General features: G+C 44.7%; 1 protein-coding gene across 5 annotated transcripts in view; it reads right to left on the bottom strand.

Moving 5' to 3' along the window:
- The window catches only part of CCDC9B (coiled-coil domain containing 9B), a 152,571-nt gene that overhangs the window by 26,511 nt on the left and 101,880 nt on the right, over nucleotides 1-24,180 (bottom strand). For all 5 annotated transcript variants that reach the window (XM_084630649.1, XM_084630651.1, XM_084630647.1 and 2 more), the window contains 4 exons: nucleotides 16,316-16,500; nucleotides 13,727-13,788; nucleotides 13,063-13,116; nucleotides 12,320-12,425 (listed from right to left, as the gene is read on the bottom strand). In XM_084630649.1, the coding sequence (XP_084486775.1) occupies nucleotides 12,320-12,425; nucleotides 13,063-13,116; nucleotides 13,727-13,788; nucleotides 16,316-16,500 (407 nt within the window). The remainder of the gene's footprint in view (nucleotides 1-12,319; nucleotides 12,426-13,062; nucleotides 13,117-13,726; nucleotides 13,789-16,315; nucleotides 16,501-24,180) is intronic.

Here is a 24,180-nt window from a genome sequence, read left to right as displayed (position 1 = left end):
GATGCTGGGGCCACAGCTGGAGGCAGGTGCAAGGGCTGGGAGCAGAGCTCCGTGTAAAACCTGGGGGTGCTGCAGCACCCCCCAACGCCCTTAGTTCCCATGCCTATGCCGCGCAGGTGGGTGGAGTGGGGCAAGTGCTGGGGCCAGAGAAGAGCCAGGGCTGGGGGGTGGGCTTGAATGCTAAGTGGGTGGGCCATGGCGTGAAGAGGCCTTAAAGTGGAAGTCAATTGTATTTATACCCACTTTGAGGCATTCTTACAGAACTAGAGTAGTATTAAGTGGCCTTAATGTAAATGAGGACCAGAACTAAGCAGTCTCACAAGTTTGAGCCTAAAATGGTAGTTAAATTTCTCTCTTAGGGAGACCACAGCAGTAAAAACAATGACAAATAAAATTTGTGTCAGTTATGTGAACCATGCCTGTCGCTGGATGTAAGCTTTCACTGACTACTTTTCTCTCATGTGTTTGCTATGCATGACACCTACTTGTCATAATATTAGTGAAATGGTGATAAAGTTACCCTGATACAACCATAAAGGGTGGTGTCTCAGCAGCGATTGAGTTACTGTCCCACTGTGGATTTCGCTGAGATTAAGGCCTTGTCTACAATGCCACTTTACAGCGCTGCAACTCTCTCCTTTAAATACTTGATTGTAAATTGAATCATCCAGTACAACACTGAGAGACCATCTGATCTAGTACTTAGCACGCAGGCCAGGGAATGCTAAGTACTGGATTCTTGTACTAGCTCTCCCACTGGCTTGCTGTGTGGCCACACATAAGTCCCTAAGGCCCACATTTTAAAAAACGACCTCTAATTTGGAAGCAGCTGTGTAGGTAGCTGTTATCCCCATTTTATATATGGGGAAATTGAGGCAGTGAGGTTAAAGACCAAATTTTCAAGTGTGACCTCTAGTTTTTGGTGGCCATCTTTGGACACCTGTGATCTGATTGTCAGAGGTGAACCCACAGTGTCCTCAGCATCTCTGAAAATCTGGCTTTAAGTTCTAAAGATGGCCACCAAAAACTGTAGGTAATCCTTGGAAACTTTGGTCTGTAACCTCTCTGCCTCAGTTTCCTGATCTATCAAACAGGGATAACAGCTCCTTACTTAGCTGCCTCAAAGGGGTATTTGTGCAGATTTGGCCCTGTTTGTAAGCACTCTGTGCGTTTAAAGCATGATGTAGACATTCTATTTTTTCAGGCAAGCTGTAGCCCCCAACACTTCACAGAATAAGATAAGTTACAAGGGCTAATGCTGCTCTTAGTTGCACCCATGCAACCGTTGTGGCTTCATCAGGATGCTATGGGCATAATAGAGACTAGAGTTTGCCCCTGCTCGCTAGTGGTAAATACTGAAAAATAGCAGCAAAATAAATACATAAAATAAAAAAGAAAGAAAAACAGAGAGGACTAGTCAAAGGAAAAAAGGCATTTTTCAGCTGTGTTTTGGAATGAGATGAGACACTCAGGAACAGCTGGCTGGTCCTGAAGAAAGGCAATGCAGAGGAGAAGGCTCTTGCACCACCAGAGCCATGAGTGTTTGGAGAGACAGAGAACAGGTCACTATGAGGTAAACAGAGAGCTGCAGGAGCAGTGAAGAGGGGATTGGAACTAGACAAGGTCCATGAGGTAGGATGAAGGGCTAAAAACAAGGAGCACAATTCCGAACTGCTCTTGAAATGAACAGAGAGCCAGCAGAGCTAGCTGGGGTTGTGGGATTGTGATGATGTTTCAACAGACAAATCCTTTGATTCCACATCTTTAACGTTCCAGCTGGCAGGGCCAGACTGAGGTTACGAGGGGCCTAAGGCTAATGGGAGGGAAGGGCCTAAGTATGAATTACAGATTGCAAAAAAAATGATGAAATCATCAAACATTTCTCTACATACATATTTACATATTATTTATTTATGTAAAATTCACAAGTTTATTCTACTCTCACGACACTCAATTCTTCAAACAGATACTCTGGAGTCAGAGGTAGCCCGAGGGATGCTATGCTGTCCTTCTCTTAGGCCTCCTTTCTCCTAGGTAGTGGAGTGATCATCTGTATGAGGATGAACACTGCAACATTCTCCATCCTGCTCACCTCTTCCAACCTTGTGCTTCTACCCTCAGCTCTCCACATGGCACAGTGCAAAGCCAAGCCCTGCAGGTGTTTTCCCCAAGCTATGGACTCTACGCCACATACCCTATCTCACTCTGGCTGCAGTCTAGGAGGCAGCCAGCTTTTATTATGGAAAAGAAAACCACTCAGGTGTAAAATCCACTGAAGTAGAGGAAGTAGTAGTGGGAAAATTACATTGCATGGCATTGTATTTAGGCTGTCTTGCTCTGAAAGCTGCCTCCCAGTGTTGCACTGGCTGAGGATAATGAATGAGTGTTTTCACATTGAACCCAAATATTATTTGTGAGATGATACTCAGTTTGTGTACTTAATCTCCAGTGATTCACCACATCAGGCCATTCTGTCACCAAGCTCTTCCACAATTAGAATAATAGAATAGAATCATTGGACTGGAAGGGACCCTGAGAGGTCATCTAGTCCAGTCCCCTGCACTCATGGCAGGACTATTATCTTTTCTAGAACGTGTAATCAGCAGCTCTGACATGATGTTTTTTAAGCATGAGTTCTGTGTGCACCAGCCCCCTATGGTTTGCATTTGTTTGCTTTACGCTTTCTGTAAGAAAAAGGTAACAGCTAGAAGTGACGCAGACCTTTAGACCATTGTCCAGTCATCTTATTTAGCACTTCTATACTATGTTAGCTCTTCAAAATCACTGTGCAAACATTAAACAAACTTTATCTAAAACTTTTCGGCTTTTGAATGACTAGGAGTTGTCAAAACAGAGCTATTCCCTGTTGTGTTCTTGGTCCCCCTTCCCCCTCCGCCCCCCAAAACGTCATGAAAATCAGCATCTTAAAAGAATCATTAAGGATCTTTCAAAAGAACAGTCCAGCCAAGGCTGCTGTAGTGACACCTTTGTTACATCAGGTCTGGTGTTTGTTTAAAGCCTAGTGCAGAATGAAAGGAGAGCTTCCTGTTTTATTTGCATGTGCAAATCAAGTAGACCTTGCTTATTTTTTTTCCTTAAAGTGCTCAGAGTTTAGGGGAGGAAAGTGAATGAGATTCTGCTTATACCAGGTGTGAAAAAACAGAAGGAACCAAAATCTACTCTTGTGGAAAAATCTGTTCTCCCTGAAGTCAATAAGGCTAGGTTTCAGAGTAGCAGCTGTGTTAGTCTGTATCTGCAAAAAGAACAGGAGTACTTGTGGCACCTTAGAGACTTATTCTCTAATAAATTTGTTAGTCTCTAAGGTGCCACAAGTACTCCTGTTCTTTTTTCAATAAGGCTACACAGGTGTAACTGTCAGCAGGAATTGGCCTGTGTTCTCATTCCCTTCTCGAATCGTATTCTATGCTTACCCAACGTTTTCCACTTGGGAAGGAAGTTAGTTTGAGTTGGGGCAGAAAAATGAGGACTAAATTCAGGTTTATTAAGCTTTAAGTTTTTTGAATGAAACTCAAAAGAAATCAAATGTGAGGTACTTTTATGACAGATTGAACTGCCAGAGAACCAGCAAATGGACGGAACTTGCCTTTCGCCTATTCAGTAAGTCTTTCTATCGTAGCCTGCTAAGAAGTGAATTTAAAATCCTTGAGGGAGAGGGGAGGGAGAAACCTACAACATTGTGTGTTGAGCTTCCTCCAGTGCTTTTGCAACCCCTTAGAAGTACAAATCTGTGTTGGCCTGTGGAACTAGGCTGAGCAAAAGGTAAGAACTTGGTTGCCTCTGCGTTCCAGTACAGAAAAATACATCAAAGGAAAAAATGGAATTTCTTTGATTTTTAGTACCATTCAATACAGTATTGAACACTGTGCATCATAAATCTGAAGCCTCTCGATGGAAGGTACTGTAAAAGTTAAAGTACTGGCATCCAGAATAGGATGTTTTGTTTTGTTTTTTGTTTTTCCTACAAATGTGTGGGAATTTGTTCTTTATACATGGGAGGGGCAATGGATAGAGTGTCTGTAGGTTCTGTGCAAGTTTCCCACCCTACCACTCTGGTACTGCCTCTTCCCCCCCATGTCCCCTTGCCCTGCCCTCCCACAGGCACTCACCAGTTGTCCAGAAATGAGACCCAGCACACATAGAAGATGAAAAGGATGGGCACTAGGGCCCAGGAGGTAGTGTCCTGGAGCTGCCTGTCAACCTCAGCGAAGGAGAGGGACAGAGGGAGCCTCTTCCCTCCCTGACAGCTAAGCAAAACTCTGGAGAAACAGGGGATGCAGGGAGCTGGGGCGGGGAGAGACAATGCCCGCTCAAACTACACCCACAGCTGGCATGGGTTCCCATGGTAACTGGATTTTTAGTGTCCGGTCACCAATGTTAACCGGATACCTGCCAGTGTGTTCCTGCAGCGTGGGGAGATGCAGATGGGAGGGAGTGGAAGAAGCAGGCTGCCAGCTGAGCTCCTTCCAACCCACAGGGGGCTGCTTTGCCTTTCCTGCTGGCAGGAGCGCCCCAGCAGGACAGTGTGAGCAAGCTCGCTCCCTGCCACCGCCCCTCCCGTGCCCCCTGCCTGACTAGTAGGGCCTAAAAAATAGGAAGGCCTAAGGCTATAGCCTTATTAGCCTAATGGTTAATCCGGCCCTGCCAGCCGGAGCATAGGGAATTGGTATCTACACCACACGCTCCTGCTAGGTGTTACAGTGGTCCCGTTTTTTAGCTTAAAACAAACCTCATTTTCTCTCCCTTGTAGTCGATAAGCAAGATGAGGAGTCCAGATTTATTGGAGCATTAAGTGAAAATGAAGAGATGGCGGGGAGGGAGAAGAGCTGCAGTGGGACAATAAGGATGGGGGGAAAAAAAGGAAAAACAAACATAGTGATGTATTTGTGGGGATAATATCATGTAGGATCCAAATGCCTTAAATGGCCTGGAATGAGATCCTGATATACCTACAGGGGCCCTATGTTCCTCTCTGAGATGCACTAGAATGCCTGAGTCAGAGAAATGCACTGAGAAACGTACTTCCCCTCGGACTTGTTGTGAGAAAAGGAACGAGCTGTTAGAGGCTATGAAGCTTTTTGGGACAGGGACTGTCACTACGTTCTGTGTCTGGACGGCACCTACCACAATGGTGTCCTGCCCCATGACGAGGGGTCCTAGCTTCTCCGGTAACACAAAAAAGGAATAATAATGACAGGCCAAATATACTTTGTTGAAGCACATGCTTTGAACCCTTCATCAGAGGGTTCTCAAACCTGTGCTGCATAAGCTGATTAGCTGAGGGTTGGAGGCCCAAAAAGGAGGGTGGGTCAGATAAACGAAGAAGGGCTTATGGGGAATACTGTCTCCACAGGGAAGATCTTTTTGCTTTAAAACCTTCCCACAGAACAGGCTTGTTTTGACTCTGCCACTGATTGAGCTGAGTCTGTGTGAATGTGCAAGCTGGTTGAAGCCCCAAGCTCAGGAACGACAAACTGCCATTTCAATGCTCAGAGGGCCTGGGCTGCCGCGAAAGAAAGGCCCAGCAGGGTGCAGGTGTTACACACCCACCAGTGACGGCGTTGGGTATAGCAGGTTGCACCCCATAACGCTTTATGGGAATATGCTTATGAATATATATATGACATAACTGGAATATGTTTTAGGCTACAGATGCCATGTAACATATCTCTGTAAAGGTTATGATCTACTGAATCTATTCATCCTATTTGTATGCATGTATCATTTTTGTATTTGAAGTTATGAATATTGGCTGTGTACTGGTTTGATTTTAAGTAGCCTTAGTAAGGCATTTGGGCAGCTTCTTTAGAAAGGAATTTGCAAGTTAAGTGCCCAATCAAGGAACACTTAACAGAAAATGGATCTTGGAAGGCTCCAATCCACATATGAAGTCTACTTGAGAACGTTCAAGGTAGCATGTGAACCATGGCTGCTACCTGTAAATTCTGAGTCATGCATGGACATGTGACTTGCCCATGTGACTCCAAAACTCCATCTTGTAGCTGGAATTCTACCCAGGGGGAGGGAGGGGTGTCCACCCACAAGAGAAAGTCTATTTAAACCCCTGGGAGACCCCTCCATTTTGTCTTCAGCTGGCTCAAGAGAGAGCCTCTCCACCCCCAAAGGATACCTGAAAGAAACTGGAACAAAGGACAGTAACCACGAGGGTGTGAGTGATTGCTGGACCCAGACTAGAAGGAGCCTAGTCTGTAAAAGAAGCTTAATGGAACATCTCTGAGGGTGAGGTTTCATCTGTAATCACTTTCTTACTGTATTAGGCATAGACTTGCATGTTTTATTTAATTTTGTTTGGTAATTTACTTTGTTCTGTCTGTCATTACTTGGAACCACTTAAATCCTACTTTTTGTATTTAATAAAATCACTTTTTACTTATTAATTAACACAGAGTATGTATTAATACCAGGGGAAGGGGAACAGCTGTGCATATCTTTCTATCAGCGCTATAGAGGGCGAACAATTTATGAGTTTACCCTGCATAAGCTTTATACAGGGTAAAAAGGATTTATTTGGGGTTTGGACCCCATTGGGAGTTGTGTTCCTTTCTCTAACACTCAGATGCCCTTCTTAAGCTGCTTTCAATTAAGCTTGCAGTTTGTGGGACGTGGTTCAGGCCTGGGTCTGTGTTTGTGGCCGGCAAGTGTGTCTGGCACAACCAGGCAGGGCTCTGGAGTCCCAAGCTGGCAGGGAAAGCAGGGGCAGAAGTAGTCTTAGCACATCAGTTGGCAGCCCCAAGGGGGTTTCTGTGATCCAACCCATCATGGCAGGAATAATTATTTCCTTAAGAGCAAAACAGTGGTGGTCGACTTCTTAAAAGCACAGCCAGACCATCATAGGAGATGTCCAAGCTTGTTTGGACCATTGTTCATAAGTGGGGCTCTTGTAAAAAGATAACCTTAACTTGTGCTACCAGTCTTTATAAGGTCCTTGTCACCTGGTACAACTTTACATAGTTAAGAATGGCACCACTCATCATGTCCCCAAAGCAGAGAGCATGTCCTCTGCAAAAACTGACCCACCTTCCTTGGGAGCATCAGAAGAGGCAAAAAACCAGCTCTGGTATGAGGAGATTCCTAGGCCTGCTGTTGGTGGCAAGCCAGAACAAAGATGTTCGGCAGCTCACTCTAGAACTGGCCAGTTTCAGGCTCAGCTGTATATGCACCAGGATAAGATTTCAGAGATAAGGGCCTGACACTGGGAACACCTTTGCTTCTGTGAACTTTAGCCTTGTGACAGATAGAAGGAATGCTGTAGCTGAGCACAGTCCTGATTGTATGGCAAGCAAAAGACACTCTCTCTAAACTAAATGGTCCAGGAACCAGTTAAAGCTTTATGGTTACTAACCAGCAGCTTGAATTTCAAACCCCATGCTTCAGGGCTAAAGCCAGTATCCTCCAACTATCAGAGGTCAAGAGGAGATCTACAGCGGGTGGGGGGGCAGATTATCCCATCTGTGCCTAGTGAAGTATGGCAATTGCTATGTTTCAGTCAGCACGGAGCATTGTGTAACATGTTGTTGTCAGTCTGCCCTATCTTGAAGGGAAACAAACAACTCTCCTTGTTAATTCCAATAAGCAGCTCAAGAACTTGGACTGCTTTTTAGTGCATAGCATTTTAATGATAATTACACACAAAACTAATTATACAGAGCCTAATTTTATAGCTAAAACATCTATAAGCCAAGAATACATCAACTACTTAGCTCACTGCCTAGGAACCAACCAGAATTAGGCTTTATTAAAGATGAAACATTTGGAGGGGATGAGGCCTAATGTGGTTAGGTTTTTCTAACATCGTCATTCTTCCTAAACCAGCTCCTTACATCCTACTGATTGGGAGTAGGGAGAGAGCACAGAGAGGGCATGGACCAGAATCAGAGCAGTCAACTCTTGGCAGATAGACAACTTGCTGATGAATTTACTTCATGGTTCCCAACATCTTGGCTGCATCTGCCTTTCCCAGAATGGCCCAGAGGCATGTCCTTGCCTTCTCTCCAGGGGAAAAGAGGTGCATAGCCAAAGATGTGAGAGCGAGCATTGATCAAAATAACCGACCCTTTCCTGTGTATGAAACTGTGTAGGAAGCCATTCTGCCCCTCTGTATCTCCAGGCCCATAGGAACAGCAGCAATACAGCTGTCAGTCACCACATAGCATTTTATTCATGAGGAATTAGACGGTTTCAAAAGCCAAAGTGCACCTGAAATTGAGCCCTCCCAGCCAAGCATCCAGAATCTGAGCTCCAGAGCAGTTATCAGGGGTCTTTTATGTGACTCTCTGAGGCACTTATCCCAAGCAGATGTGATTCCTAAGCAAGAACCCCAAGGCCACTCCCCTCCCAGCACCTCTTAGTGGACATCATTTGAGAGAATAGGGTGGGTGGCCCAGGTTGAAGGAGAATTCACAGCTACTTCAGGCTCGGCAACCTTAACCTACCCACCTCCAACCCCGTCCTCTCCAAAAGTCATGAAAACTAGCAGACTCCAAAGGGAAGGACAAATACAAGAAGACAGAAGAAAGAAAATCATCTTTATAATGGTTCAGCTCGCATTCCCAGGGCAGCCCGGCCATGGAAAACACAATTTGTTTGTTCTGTTCGGTTTCCTAGAGTAGCTGCTCTTGGGGGATTTATGTGCATGTCCCTTAGCAAGACACAGCCTGTTCTTGGAACAAGTTGTCCAGCAAACTCTCCAGAGGTGGGCACTGTTAGTGCGTTTATTTTCAAGGAATAGATCACGGTCCATTATAAAATGAGTCTTGGACTCTGAGTTCCTCAGCTTGGTGTGCAGAGATACTAACTCAACTGCTGGAGGAACCAGTGATGGTGATTCTGGAGGTGTAGTCTTTCCTCTGATTCAGGGCTGAACCAACAACCCAGTTAGGGTGACCACCTTTTCAAAATGCAAAAGCAGGACACATACAGGAGCCCTGTCCCCTCCATGGCCCTGCCCCTGCCACTCCTCTCCTCGTCCCCTGAGGCCCCCACCCCTTGGCCAGACTGGAAGCCGGAGCCAGAGCCGGGCTGTGGTAAAAGCCACCCAGGGAGCCCAGGCTGCTGTGAGGAGCACCAGCCCCTCCACCTGCCCTGGGCAGGGAGTCAGGGGGCCTGAAAGCCCCCCAGGGCATGCTGCCCAGGACAGGTGGAGAGTCCAGGGCTCCCCACAGCAGCCTAGGCTCCCTGGGCACCTCTTACCATGACCCAGCTCCAGCTTCCGACCTGGCCAGGGGGCATGGTTGGGGGGGGGGGGGAAGGAGGAGCAGGGGCGGGACTTCATGGTGAGGGGGGAAAATGCCCACCTCACCCCCCCACAAACACTGGGAAGAGGCTGGTGCCGTCCCTGAGCCTCAGGCAGGTGCGGAGTGCACCACAGGGAATCCAGGACACATGCTGTCCCGAAGTCATACAACCCGGGACCGGGACTTTGAACTCTGCGTTTCTAGACTGTCCCACCCATCAGGATGGGTGGTCACCCTAATCCCAGTAGGGTGTTGGGGACACTGTATTGTGAAAGTGCTGTCTTTCAGAAGAGATGGAAAACTAAGGTCCTGATCACCTGTGGTTGTAAGTCCATAGTACTTTCATTCTCACAACAGCAGGGGCGCTAGCCCCAGTGCCCTTGTCAGTTGGGTAACTACATTTGACCTCTCTAAATTTCCCCAGTAGTTTCAGATGGATACCGTATTCGCCTTTGCTTCCTGTTATAGTGTTGGGTAGTCCACCCCAGAGGTGGCTGCAGTTCATTGGTTGAAGTAATTGATGTGCGTATATTACAGATGGTCCTAAATTACAAACTTCAAGTTTGGAGTTGTTCAGATCTGGGAATCTGGTTTGCACCTGTGGGGGCTAGAGTATTAGGAACTGGGGTGACATTTTGTAGTTACTTTACCTTTTGAGGTCAAGAACTGTCTGTGTGGCAGAGTTACGTGGCATCTTTTCTTTTGGAAACAGCTACTACTGTGGCTGACTGGAGATGGAACCTCAGAATGAAGTGGGGCTTAATGTAGCTTATAAACAAAGACTGTGATAACTTGATTATTTTTTGCTGTTGATGTTATTCTTACCCAATTAATGTTTTGTAATTAACTTAAGATTGGATTTGAGGAGACATAATAGGTCCCATCTCTCTGTTCTAAATGTATTCCAACGCAAAATGTAATTAACTTAGAGTTAAGGTTGCTCAAATGTCTTTCCTCACAATGCAGAGACTAAAAAGCAAGGAAATTGTAAGTTAAAACAGCCATATACAAGACAGTGCCAGTCCCACTACCATCATGACATGTCACCATACTTCACATGATCACCCTTTCTAACAAATTCAATTTCAATTCAAGAGTGCTATCATCTTCAGTGCACATATCAAGAAATTAATACTACACAGCAAAGTACCAGCTTACCAGTGTTCTGTAACATATTATAGCTGTACATAGGAAACATATCTGTTTATACATCAGTGTAGCTGTGTTTGTTTCATAACTGACCTGATTATTTTAAAAACACACTGTAAACATATAGTAGAATTTTGTTTGTGGTCTTGATGTGTTAAGTTTTGGGTATATAATCCACTTAGACTTCTCTTGTTGGCTGGTACACAGTATGATTGTAGTTTGAAGATTAGAATTGTTATTAAGCCATTAGGTAGTGTAGCACTGGAAGGCTGGAGTTTGCCCTGAAGTGTGCCAAATTTGGAAGCTAAACTGAATCATTAAAGTATAAAACAGAAGTGGCTAGCTGGATTCTCCTCTCCCTTACACCAGTCTAATCAACAGATGTTTCACTGAAGTCAGTGGAATTAGACCAGAGTAAAACTGTTGTCATAGGAAAATAAGGCCCAGGAATTTTAGTTCTGCTTATCTCAATGCGATCTTAGCTCTGCAGTTACTAGCAATGCCTTCTTAATGGGTATCATTTTGTGCTGTACCTCTAAGAAGCTCAGGACAAAACTTGCAACCCAGTGGAAGTAGGGGCTAAGATAGCTGTAAGCACCTTCATGCCCTTTTTGATTCTGAGGATTTCTGGGGCGTTGGGAAGTGCCCTGTGAGGTGTTTGTGGGTAGCAGCACTACCTGAAATCTTTACAGTGCTACGTAGTATGGCCCTGCCTCTTCCCAGCATGCCCTTCACACAGCTGGGCTCCCTGACCTTAGAACACCCTGGCTGGTTTTACTGACAGAGGTTGTTTCAAACACCAGTCTGTCAAAGCACGCTATGGAACCTGTAGTGCACTGTAGCAGGGCCCCAGGGCAACTTAGTATGAGGCATGCTAGTGCACTGTAGATTTACACTCTGCTGGCTGTGCACTAAGTCTCCTTGTAGACAAGCCCACTGTGCCTGTGCTGGAGAATTCTGTCCTGGCTCAATCAGGGCTTGTATGGTCCCTTTACACCAGTGGTTCTCAAAGCTGGTCCGCCGCTTGTTCAAGGAAAGCCCCTGGCAGGCTGGACCGGTTTCTTTATCTTCTGCATCCGCATTTTCAGCCGATCATGGCTCCCACTGGCTGCGGTTTGCCACTCCAGGCCAATGGGGGCTGCGGGAAGGGCGGCCAGCATGTCCCTTGGCCTGCACTGCTTCCTGCAGCCCCCATTGGCCTAGAGCGGCGAACTGCAGCCAGTGGAAGCCGCGATCGGCCAAACCTGAGGACGCGGCAGGTAAACAAACTGGTCCGGCCTGCCAGGGGCTTTTCTTGAACAAGTGGCGGACCGGCTTTGAGAACCACTGCTTTACACCACTCCAGTCACATACAGGGGGTGAGGCTGAGCTGAGGGGAGAGTCCCTCTCAATATTTTTACGTATGATATGTATATATATATACACGTTCATAAAAGTTGCTGAGTGCTAGAGGGAAGGTCTCTTGAAGGAGTCAGTCATTCTAATTACTAGCTACCCTTGGGAACAATCTCAGGAGGCCTGCTCCCTGGGCCAGCAAAGCCTGAAAACAGGAGAAGACATGTTTGGCAGGCTGGGGGTTGGGAGTGGGCAAGTATCGCCCAGTCTGTCAGGATTCGTTTGTCTGATCCATCAGTTATTTGTGCCCCATCAATGAGAATTGTGCAGTTGGCGTGTGAGTGGTTCACAATCCTTCCATAGGATTGTCTCTGACTGGATGTCCCACCAGGCTCTGTCACAAAAATGGGGATGCAATTCTAATGATGTAATCCCTGGCCTGAAGCACTCCCCATGGATCATAGCAGCTCAGTCGTTCCAAATGAAGCAAGGAACTGCACAGCAAGACCTCTAGCAGTGGTTACAAAATGGTTTCCATAATGTCCTGCTTACTGTCCTCCTACCTTCTGGCTCTGCCAGTCAGTCTATCCTTTCCTCTGGCTTTACTGCTCACAACTGGTACTGTTTTGGAAGCAGGCTCACTTGTGTTCGTAGTGCTTTGTCCTCCACCTGAAAGACAGGATGTACAAAGAGCTTGGGGCTAGTATATCCAGCAGTTGGCTAGCGCTGGAAACTGGTGCTGTCATAGCACCTCTCTTCCTACAGCTCTGCCACCTGGCATTGAGCTAAGAGACAGCAGAAAGTCATAGCAATAAGGTCTGTCTGGTGGTTTTATGCTCTGTACTCATGCAGGTGGGGGCCAGACTCATTTTATCGCTAGAGTTTGTGAATGTATTTCCTACAGAAGGGGGCTGTGTGGGAGGGGAGGAAAATATAAAGCTGCAAAGCCAAAATTCCCCCTGACCACAACCCCCCATTATCTCTGTTTCAGTTCAGTGTCATTTAGCTACCACACTGCCCCCCAGGATCCTTCTGCAGGTGTCAGTCCCATTCTTGAGCGGGGTAGGGAACATGGCTAAAGGAGGCAGCCACTAGGAAAATGCAACCTGAAGCATGCATGGACCTTATATTCCCAGGTCTCCTTATATCCAACGTGTCCACTATTGAGACGGTACTCCAGCCCCAACTCCCACCTGCATAGAACTCCCTCACTGGTCAGTGTATGTGAGACCCCGGACTGCAGCATGGTGTAATGAGAGCGAGTGCCCAGTAGTTCAATTTAAGGCCATTCACAGGCACTACTCACCTCTCCCTTCAAAAGGAAAGGACCTGTGCTGGAATTTCCTGGCGTTTCTTCCCCCTGAATGGGCACAGCACACACAAAAAAGCAGTAGGGTTATATAGTGAAAGCACAATGGAGAGCATGTTGTTCATGTGATGTGTTCTAGCAGCAAAGCCTCACTCCCTCGGTACATCTCCTGAGAATGGGAACTGTGGTGGATTTATCCTAATTAAGAACCTGGCATGTGCCCCTGGGAGCACAGATGATGAGCTGCAGGAGAGCTTTGCAATCTGACTCCTTGTGAAACCAGCGCTTGGGAAAGGAGCCAGTTCTAAGCTTCTCTAAATACTATAACATCATAAATAGCAGAGAGTGCAAGGCCTAGATCCTCAAAGGCATTTCGGTGCTCAACTCCCATTGAGGATCTGGGCCCAAGTTATTGAATTAGTCACGGCTGCACTCTGGGGAATGGAGAGTAGTGACAGTACACACACAATTCAGATCCACTGAGCACTCTGCAAAACAGAGAGTGCTGAGACTTATATGCTGATTTTAGAACCATTTCTGTTCAGGCCTGATGGAAAGCAAAGTATCCCACGACTGGATCTTTCACACCTGACGTGGACCAGTGAGCCACATGTTCATGGCTAACAAATGTCAAAATAGGACCGGTGTGTCCCTTCCTCACCTTTCTTACTGCTGAGATTATCCAAGACTGGCTCCCCATCCTTACTAAAGTCCTCCTCAAACCTGCAGGAAAAAACAGGGCATTGTCAGATACAAACCCACTCACTTCAATAAGCAGGAGGCAGGTCTACACTCAAAAGTGAAGTCAACCCAGCTGTGTTGCTCAGAGGTATGAAAAATCCACACCTGAGTGGCATAATTAAGATGACCTCTCCCCCTAATTCTTCTGTTGACCTAGCTTCCCTCTCTTGCGAAGGTGGATTAACTACGCTGACAGACCTTAAAGTCTATGAGCCTCTGAGAACCCTGCCCGTCACTGTAGTGAGTAGCTACACTGAAGTACTGAAATGCTCCTAGAGAAGCCATATCCACCAGTCACATATACTTTCACCACAAAGGAGACCTTCTAAAGGCACATTTTACTGCGCACGTTACTTACCCCAAAGGAGACCTTCTAAAGCTTTCATACCAGAACAGACCATCTTGTATTCTGTATATGCCACAGGGAAACTATTTTAGGACTCTTTTGGATTTTTTAATCAGGATTATTTTTTGTATCCACCTGTAAAGCCAGGTGCCCTTGTTACCATGAGTCCAATTATGCAAGGTGAAGGGGGGGAGCCACGCAAACTACTAAAAATGACCTAAAATTGTTTTTCTCTAGGAACACAGGATTTGTCATACTAGAGAAGTGGCCCATCTAGTTCAATAGTCTGTCTCTGACAATAAACTTAAAAGATCACAATATCGTGGACTCCTCCTGGTGGTGCCTCCAGTTAGGAAGTTGGGAATTTCCCCTTTCCATTGGTATAAAGTACCCAATTCTATGCCCATATAACTGCGAAATACTGGACATTAAAGCTGTGATATCTTTATATATAAAAAAACTATTATTGACCTGTCTGAATATTAATTGGGTGCCAAGCCAGGGTAATTTTTGGGGTGGAAGTTCCACATCTGGGGGGAGACAGAGGAAACAAATCTATGGCAGATTGAGGGGTTTGTTTTTAATTGTTTCATTTTAAAGACCTCCATCTTACCTAGGCAAGTATTGTACCATGACTCCAATAACATTACAGTTTCACAAGATAACTGAAATAACATAACGACTGAAATCTTAGAGGTAAAAAGAGCTCTCCAACTCATCCAGGGGTTAAAATGTAACAAATGTGCTACCCATCTCTTTGATCCTGGCAGGGAGACTTTTATTTTAAAAAAGTGGGAGCCTATTGGAAGCTGTTTGGTGATTTGGAACATTACAGCAAGTCCCAGGGAGATGGAACAGTGAGCAGAGTACAGGTGAAATTGTCATGGGTGCATGATAAATTAATTTATCATATGGTTTTCTACAGCGTATATAGGGCAACTGCTGAAATAGTGAATGGTAAAAATTCGTCAAAACTTCTCTGTGGGAGCTTTCTTGCCAAAAGCTTTCTGCTCTGTGCACACAGTTCCACCCCCAGAAGCTCTCCACCTACTACATATAATAAATAAAGTAATAAGCATTAACTTTATGCACTTTCATAGCACCTTCTGTTTGAGAATCTCTAAGTACTTTACCAATGTTAATAAATGGAGCCTCACCAACCAGCTGTGAGCTAGGTGAGTATTATCCCTGTTTTACAAATGGGTAAAGTGAGGTACAGAAAGGTTAACAGCCATAGTTTCAGAGGTGCTATAAACCCACAACTCCCAATGCATCTCTAAAAAAGCAGGCTTTAAGTGACTTTCTCAAGATCACATGGGAAGTTTGTGGTAGAGCTGGGCACAGAACTGAGATCTTCCAGCTGACAGTTCTAGCACGTAACCAAAGGACCATCCCGCATACCTGTCTCATAAAAGCGCTCTGTACAGTACACAATATGAGTCTGGTACCGGCAAACCCCTCTGTCTAGAACATATAATGGTACGAACATTCAATCCAGTGCATGTAACGAGCCCTATTCCAAAGCCCTTGGGCCAGTGTGTGCAATGTGTTCCACTCCTAAACGCCACCTGGCCAGTGCATTTCAGCTGGGTTGCTAAAGAGGCAGAATGTAAATGAAGGGAAGCTACCTCATTACTCTGCAATACCATGATGAGAGTCATCCCACAGTACTGTATACCGTGCTAGTCATTGAACTGACACAGGATGGCCCTGCCCATGACAGAGAGCACACTAGAATGTCTGAAGGAGGTTACTTTATAAGGTACGGGTGATGTAGCTGGGGCTGGCTTTTTATGGAAATGAAAAGGAGAAATCATGACGACTGGATGACAAGGTTTGAAATATCAAAGCGGATTTGCCCAACTGTCCCTTTTGGAACAGCCCCAGCTTCTTCCTACCTCCATCAGTCCCATATGCCTGAAGTTGTGGAGGACCAGTGGAATTAGCTGGGGGTCAACCCCTCTATAGAGGTAGTGAGAATGGGATGTGATTCAACCCCCTCTACAGCTCTCAGAGTCCCTGTAGAACCCATGCTGATCAGCCCCTGGGATTTAGTGTTTCACAGTTTACCAGCTCACAATGTCCCATCAGAATATAGAACTTATCATTCACCGTAATAGGGCCTGTAGCATGCTAGGCACCTCAGGGGTGTAGATGACCTACATGTGCTCTGACTTTTCTACATCCCAAGCCCGTCGCCATTCGCCCTTTGCGTTCTTGTGGCGCGCTAGCCTCTCAAGGTCGATCTGATCTCGTTCTTTTTTCCATCGCACGTATTCTGAGCGTTCCCGTCCAGTCATGGTGAAACCCATGTCTCCTGGACTCTTCTGGAGAGGTTTCCCTCCCTCCTAGTGGAAGCAAATGAGCAACTCATTAATACAACACCATCAACCAGAAACTATGTCCAATAAGGTTTCCGGACTAGGCTGGTGGGAATTCTATTAGAAACCTTGTAAATAGCTTGCTTTTAGAAACTGGTAACAGCTGCTCTGAAATGTGACTTTTCTGTCTAAATATTCCCTGTCTAGATATATGCCTTGAGTTGTAACCCTTTTGAAAACATGTTACTGTGCTTGTGTGTGCAAATGGCCAACGTTACCTGATTCCCATTTTCAATTTACCTGATTTCTGTATTCAGTCCTAGTAATTAGATGCATAAATTAGGCAGCAGTCATTCACGCACCGTGTCTTGGCAACTTCACACTTCGCTTAATAGGTTAAAAAAATCACATCCACATTGTTATTCCTGAAAAAGGCACTCATTCAAAGCAGCCCAGTGTTGTCTAGTGTATCTAGCTAGTCCTAGAAGTGCCTGGAACAGAGCTCTCCACTGTTTTTTCTGTAGAGAACAATTTCTGAGTAACTAAATTCTTATGTGAATTCAGAAGGCCAGGGAATAAGAATTCCAAAAGACCCTGGAACCCTTTACTGGTCCAAGGTAACAGGCACAATCTCTTCCCCCAACCCTTTCACCCTCCAACATTGGGGCGTAGGGAAGAGAGTCACTTTGCAACCATTGGTGAGTGCTCTGTAGCTCAAGATGCACTGGCTGATGCTGACTCCTGGTTCACAGTGCACTGTATAATGAGCATCACATACATAAGTCAGAACAATATCCTTTGAGCAGGGGATTGTTTACTTTCACCGCTTGCGCCCTCTCTCTCTCTCATGTTGTAAGAGCTGAGAGCTGTTGCTGTTCCAAGTATTTAAAATCTCAACAAAGAGACAGTGCAAAACAAAGCTGAGTGTATCAGAGGGAGATGTGTGTAACACAGTGACAGATTAATAGACTCCACTGGAGGAGGAGGCTGAAGTTGGTTCCTTTTCCCAGTTCCTTATTTGTGGTAGCAGCTCTTTACTCAGAGTTCCCTGTTCCTTATTCAAAAGATTTATTCAAATTATATTTTTTAAATCAATTAAATTTCTAAAAATTGAATCTTACAGTAAGCTAATGTGATAAAAATTAAATGGCTAATTCCTTAATTACTTATTAACTAAATAATCAAATGAGGAGCTGGGATCTGAGTGGCAGTATGTGATTAAATAAGTCTCGGTCACCCCAAGTGACACATCCCTGCGCACCTCAGACTGCTCTGAAGGACTGGGTCATGCCACTTACTGACCAAAGCTTTGTTTATGAGCAATATGCTGTCACCTGTTATGCCACCACCCCACTTCCATATTGTAAATGGTGACTGAACTGGGTTTTGACTGGCTGTATGTGATAAATTAAGTCTCAGGTCAGCACAACCATTGAACTGTTCTGCTGTAGCTGAGACATTGGAACTCCCTTATTTGGAACTTCTTCTTTGCAAAAAATTGTGGCCCATGTCACCAGCCCTCCTCCCCCTAACCTCAAACACATACACACCCGTTAGCTAGGCAACAGGCACAGTAAACAGGGGAGTCGGAGGATGAAGCTGTGGCTCATGCAGGTAGAGGGACTTGGTGCATGTTGTATTTGTTCCATCTGTTGGTTGGTTGTTCTTTGGGAGGGTGGTGTGGCTGGGCTGGGGGTACTGAACTGGCCAAGTGATATGGGTCTGTTTGTGTCTCAGTGAGGGCCTTGTTGCTGTGATTTGTGGGGCTTTGAACAGAACCAGTTTTTGAAATTTGAGTGGTTATTCCCTCCCTGTTTGTGAGGGCAGGAGCTGAGAAGTGAGGTTTGGTATATGTCAGTTGCCAGGCGAATGGGTATGGTATCCTGGATGAGTTTTGGTGGGAGCGTAGGGAGGAGTGGGATTCCTGTTTTAGGTTTGGCTCTACACCAGAGAGCAGATATGGCTTAGAAGAGAGCAACTGCTGTGATCCACCTTGGATGTGCTATGTTTTACTTTCCGTCAGAAGACGGAACAGATTTCTGGTGTTTGAAATGCAAGCTGGTGGCTGTAGTGGAGGAGAAAACACATTGTCTGGAAGCATAATTTGAAATATTGTACAGCATCTGAGACAGTGAAGACTTCTTGGACAATCAGATTGGGAAATCACTGTCAGATGCCACAAGGGGATGGCTCAGCAATAAGACAACTGGAGAGAGTAGAAACCAAAGTGGACAAGTGGTTTGTAACAAGAGAGAAAGAGAGCCAAGAGTCATTTCAACTTCTCTAGAAGTGTCAAAGCTCAGCAGTCAGCTACAGAAGAACCTGTCTCTAGAGGAATGGAAAAAGCTACCAGGGACATACCTGATGGGTGTTCTTATGGTATGAAATGAGCAGCAACCAAGTGAAGTTCATCAACCATCATAAGAATACAAACAATCATCACTGATAACTCAATATTAAGAAGAAAGGACAGAATTCAGCAAGGGACACAGGGACAATAAGACAGTGTGCTGTATCCCTGGCATGAAAATATGAGAGGTAACTGAAGGACTAGACAAGATCATGAAGTTGTCTGTCCACTTATGATGATACACATTGGAGCCAATGACACAGCATCACATGGAACAGTTCAAATTAGAGAAGACCTCAGGCACCTTGGAAGGGAGTGGAAGAAAAGGAAAGTCCAAGTGATCTCATCAGAGATCCTTCCAATCCAATGAGCAAGAGAAGGCAGAAAATACAGGAGGTAAACTGTTGGCTGCACAGCTGGTGTGAGGCTGAAGGTGTGGGTTTTGTGGAACATTGGGCCACATTCCAGTGGGAGTGGGGGCTGTACATATGGGATGGCTGGCATCTCACAGATTGGGGGCTAACCTTCTCTGTAGGAGACTAGTTGGAGCAGCTAGGAGGGCATTGAGCTACAAACACAAGAGGAGGTGCTAGGGAGACAAATGCTGTACAAAACTAAAACTCAAGACATCACAAACAAATTGAACTGATGTGACAAAACATGTGAAGAGAAGACATTTTTCAGTTGCTTACATACCAACGCTAGGAGTCTGGTTAACAACGGAGAGGAATAAGAAACTCTCATTGATGAGAAAAATATATACAATTGGCAATACTGAAACCTGGTGGGACATTTCACATGATGGGTTATCACCTCTTCAGGAGGAATAGAGTGGGTAAAAAGTGTACTTGTGGCACCTTAGAGACTAACCAATTTATTAGAGCATAAGCTTTTGTGAGCTACAGCTCACTTCCTGAGCTGTAGCTCACGAAAGCTCACGAAAATAAATTGGTTAGTCTCTAAGGTGCCACAAGTACTCCTTTTCTTTTTGCGAATACAGACTAACACGGCTGTTACTCTGAAACCGGTAAAAGGTGTGTGTGTCGGGGGGGGGACGACTCTAAATTAGTTATTGTTGCTTGTTTTACAATTATTGATAATCAGGGATCCTAGAAATCCGTTTGCCCTGGAAAAACACGGAATTTGCATTTTTTAAGAGAATCTTTAGTTTTTGCATTTTGTGAAAAAATAAAAACAGGTACAATAGAACCCTATTTGTCCGAGCTTCTGACCTGTATAGCAGAACAGGTAATATTTAGATTTGATAGATCCTGAAATTTGTCTCGGCACAAAGATGTTTTTGTGTCCATAAGTGAAACATGGACTTCATGCAGGAGGCAGAGAGACCGATTTGTTGAAGAATGTCTGGTTTGCTGAGACCTCCACTGGCTCTGGCTAACTCTAACCTAGGATGTGAGGCTTTGTCACACACATCCCCCCTCCCCCATGTGTCCTTTTCCTTCCCCACCTTTTCTTTCCTATCCTTCTCCTTTTCCCTTCTGTCTAATAAGAGCCTGGCTTAGTTGGCCAAGACTGCTTATTTTGCAATACTGCTGTAGATTCATGACCAGAGAATCAGATAAAAGCAATTCCCTAAACAACGCAGTGTTGGTACAAGTTTCCCAGGTTTTGGAGTGGCTAATAAGACTGTGTGCCAAGTCTGTATTTCTCTAACAGTGAGGTTGCAAGTGAGAATCAATACCAGAGACAGAAGCTGCATATTTTATCTTTGCTGTTCTTTTCTTTCCCCTTTTGTGTGTGTTTTGTCTGAGCTTTTAGAAAATGAGGTCAGGCTACAGAAATAACAACAGCTCTAGTCCATTTCAACTAACTTATTCCCTGTTTCCCAAAAACAACAATTATCACCATCGTTAATCCCATCCAAGAGACTGACAAATGCTTTAACTGGTTTTCCTTCTTTTTCTTTAAATAAAGGAAAAAAAGGTTTTAATGGTGTGTTTCAGAGTAGCAGCCATGTTAGTCTGTATTCGCAAAAAGAAAAGGAGGACTTGTGGCACCTTAGAGACTGACCAATTTAGCTTTCGTGAGCTACAGAATGCATCCGATGAAGTGAGCGGTAGCTCACGAAAGCTTATGCTCAAATAAATTTGTTAGTCTCTAAGGTGCCACAAGTACTCCTTTTTTTTAATGGTGTGTTTCTCATGGCACTAAGCTGACTGAGGTCTCTGTGTACCAACCCTCAACCTTGTTTATAACTGCTTAATGTCAGATAGAGAGAGGGTCACGTTAACACTTTGACTCTCTGGGCCCATATATTCCATCTAAATTAATAGAACAGTACCCTTGGATTCCTTGCTGATGCTAAGCTCTCACATAGCGGAAGCCAAGAGTAATACTTTCTGCTATCCCTGGTTGGCTATGATACTTTCTCATACCCTGGTGGACGATAACCTGGTCTAAATTATTCACACCTTCGTTACCTCTCGGTCGGCTGAAAACACTGTGCTGCACCTGGGCATGAAACCATCAGAATTTAGTAAACTTCATCTACTACAGACTGCTAGAGCACATCTCCTCAGCAACATAGGTTGCCACGAACACGTCACACCTGTCCTCTGCTCTCTATACTGGCTTCACACAGAATTTCAAATAAAGTTCAAAGTATCATCCTTATTTTCAAGGCATGGAATGGCCCGAGCCCAGGCTCTTGTAAAGATTTCTTAAATTCCGGAACAAAGACGTGGTCAACAACTCCACTCCTCAGGCACAGTGGCACTCTCTACAATAAAGGTAAAGTTTGTCTGGGCAGTAGACAGAGCTTTCTGGGGGGCTGGTCCCTTACTGTGCAATAAACTCCCCCAGGAAGTAAGGACAATCACAAACCTCACCACCTTCTGCTCCAAGTGCAAGGCTCACTTCTTTGACCGTGCCTTCTCTAACACACACACAGCAATATGCATATTTAAATAGTTAAGATAAAGCTAAAACCCTGCCAAAACAAGACACTCCACTACACATGCTTCTATCCCTGGGTAGAGGATGAGAGAACAAGCACCATATGACAGATGTGTAGTCACACTGCTTAATGCACTACTGGAAGGTGCATTAATGCTCAGAAGGTGCTCAGATACGGATAAGCTCAGCATAAGAACCTCTACAGAATAGATATAAAATACTTAGGGTTTTGTAAGGCATTTGACTTAATACCACATGACATTCTGGTTTAAAAAGTTAGAACAGTATAATATCAACAAAGCACATGTTAAATGGATTAAGAAATGGGTAAGTGAGAGGTCTCAAAAAGCAGTTGCCAGTGGGGAGTTATCATTGAGCATGTGTGTTTCTAGTGAGGTCTGAAAGGATCAATACTAGGCCCAATGCTATTCAACATTTTCACCAACAACCAGGAAATAAATATAAAATCACTGCTGATCAAATCTGTGGCTGGCACAAGGATTGGAGGAGTGGTAAATAATGATGAGGACAAAGCAGTCCTTCAAAGTGATCTGCATTCAAATAAAGTATGTTTTAACACATCTGGGAACAAGGAATGCAGGCCATACCGGCCGAAGGAGGGACTGTGTCCTGAGAAGCACTGACTCTGAAAAGGATTTAGCATCACAGCAATGTAGGCCTGGAAGGGACCTCCAGAGTCGTCTTCCCATCTCCCTGAGCAGAGGCAGCACCAAGTATACCTAGACAAGTGTTTGTCTACCTGTTTTTAAAAACCTCCAATGATGGGGATTCCACACCCTCTCTTATTAGTCTCTTCAAGAGCTTAACTACCTTATACTAAGGAAGTTATTCCCTAATATCTAACCGAAACCTCCTTTGGTTCAGATTATGCCCATTACTACTACTCCTACGTTTGGTGGACTTGGAGAACAACAGACCAAGCATCTTAAAGATTATAATGAAGATGGTGAAGTCTTTATCAAGTCCCCCCCAATCTTCTTTTCACAAGACTAAACATGCCTGTTTTTTAAAACCTTTCCTCTTAGGGCAGGCTTTCTCAACCTTATATCATTTTTATTGCTTTCCTCTAAATTCTCTCCAATTTGTCCACATCTTCTTAAAATGTGGTGCCCAAAACTGGACACAGTATTCCAGTTGAGATCACACCAGTGCGGAGAAGAGCAGAACAATTATGTCTTGCATACGACATTACTTGTTAATATCTCTCAGAAAGATTCTAGTCTTTTTTGCAACTGCATCACATTGACTCATATTCAGTCTGTGATCCACTGTAACCCTGAGATTGTTTTCTGTAGTACTACTGCCTAGCCAGTTATTCCCCATTTGTGGGTCTGATTTTTCCTTCCCAAGTGTAGTACGTTTCACTTTTCTTTACTAAATTTCATCTTGCTAATTTCAAACCAATTCTCCACTTTGTCAAGGTCATTTTGAATTCTAATCCTGGCCTCCAAAGTGTTTGCAAACCCTTCCAGCTCGGTGTCATCTGCAAATTTTATAAGTATACACTCCATTCCATTAACCAAATCATTAATGAAGGAGACAAGCAACTGAACAAGAGCTCCCAGCGCAAAGCTGTGGCAAAAAGGGTGAATGTGATCCTTGGATGTATAAATGGAAGTAAGGAGTAGGAGCAGGATGTGATTTTTACCTCTGTTTATGGCCTTGGTGAGATCGACACTAGACTATTGCATCCAGTTCTGGCATCCATATCTTAAAAGGGTGTTGAAAAATTGTAAAGGGCAAAGAAAAGAGCCACAAAAATGATGTGAGGGCTGCAGAAAAGACCTTGCATGAGAGAGTGAAAGAGCTCAATCTGCTTAGCTTTTCCAAAAAAAAAGTTGAGACATGACTTGATTACAGCATACAGTAGTTTTCAGTGGACAAAATACTGGGTACTGAAAGGCTCATAAATCTAGCAGAAAATGGCTGTGTCAAGGCTGTCGCTCCAAGTGCAGAAGTGGGGCCTGCAAGGATTTTAAAAATTAATACTGGCCACTCCAGGCTTGTATTAAACTCCCAAGGATACAGCTTTTCTCTGACCTTGGCTTTGTAAACGCTGCCACCACCCAAATTAAAAAAAAACCCAACCCTTGGACCCAGGAAGGAGCACTTGGGAATTCCTCCCTGTGGGGTACCCTCAAGCCCTTTCACCTCCCCTCCAGGGAAGAGCTGAGAAAGGAAACAAGCTGTGGCTACCAGCTAATCAAACAACATGCACAAACCTCTTAGGACACCAAAAATCCAATCCTGTTCTTAAGAAAGGTAAATTTTATTTAAAAAAAAAGAAAGGACATATATCTGGAACTTAGGCTTTTGCTAGATTTTAAAAGAGCAATTCCAAAAATCAAGCACCCAAAATAGCTTTCTTGGGGGTTCAGCTTAAAGGTTGCAAGCAAAGAAAAGCATCTGGGTTTAGCACA

This window comes from Lepidochelys olivacea, assembly GCF_965140295.1.
Source record: "Lepidochelys olivacea isolate rLepOli2 genome assembly, chromosome: 6".
NCBI lineage: Eukaryota > Metazoa > Chordata > Testudines > Cheloniidae > Lepidochelys > Lepidochelys olivacea.
Note: the sequence above shows the minus strand (reverse complement) of the source record. Positions and strands in the feature narration are given on the sequence as shown.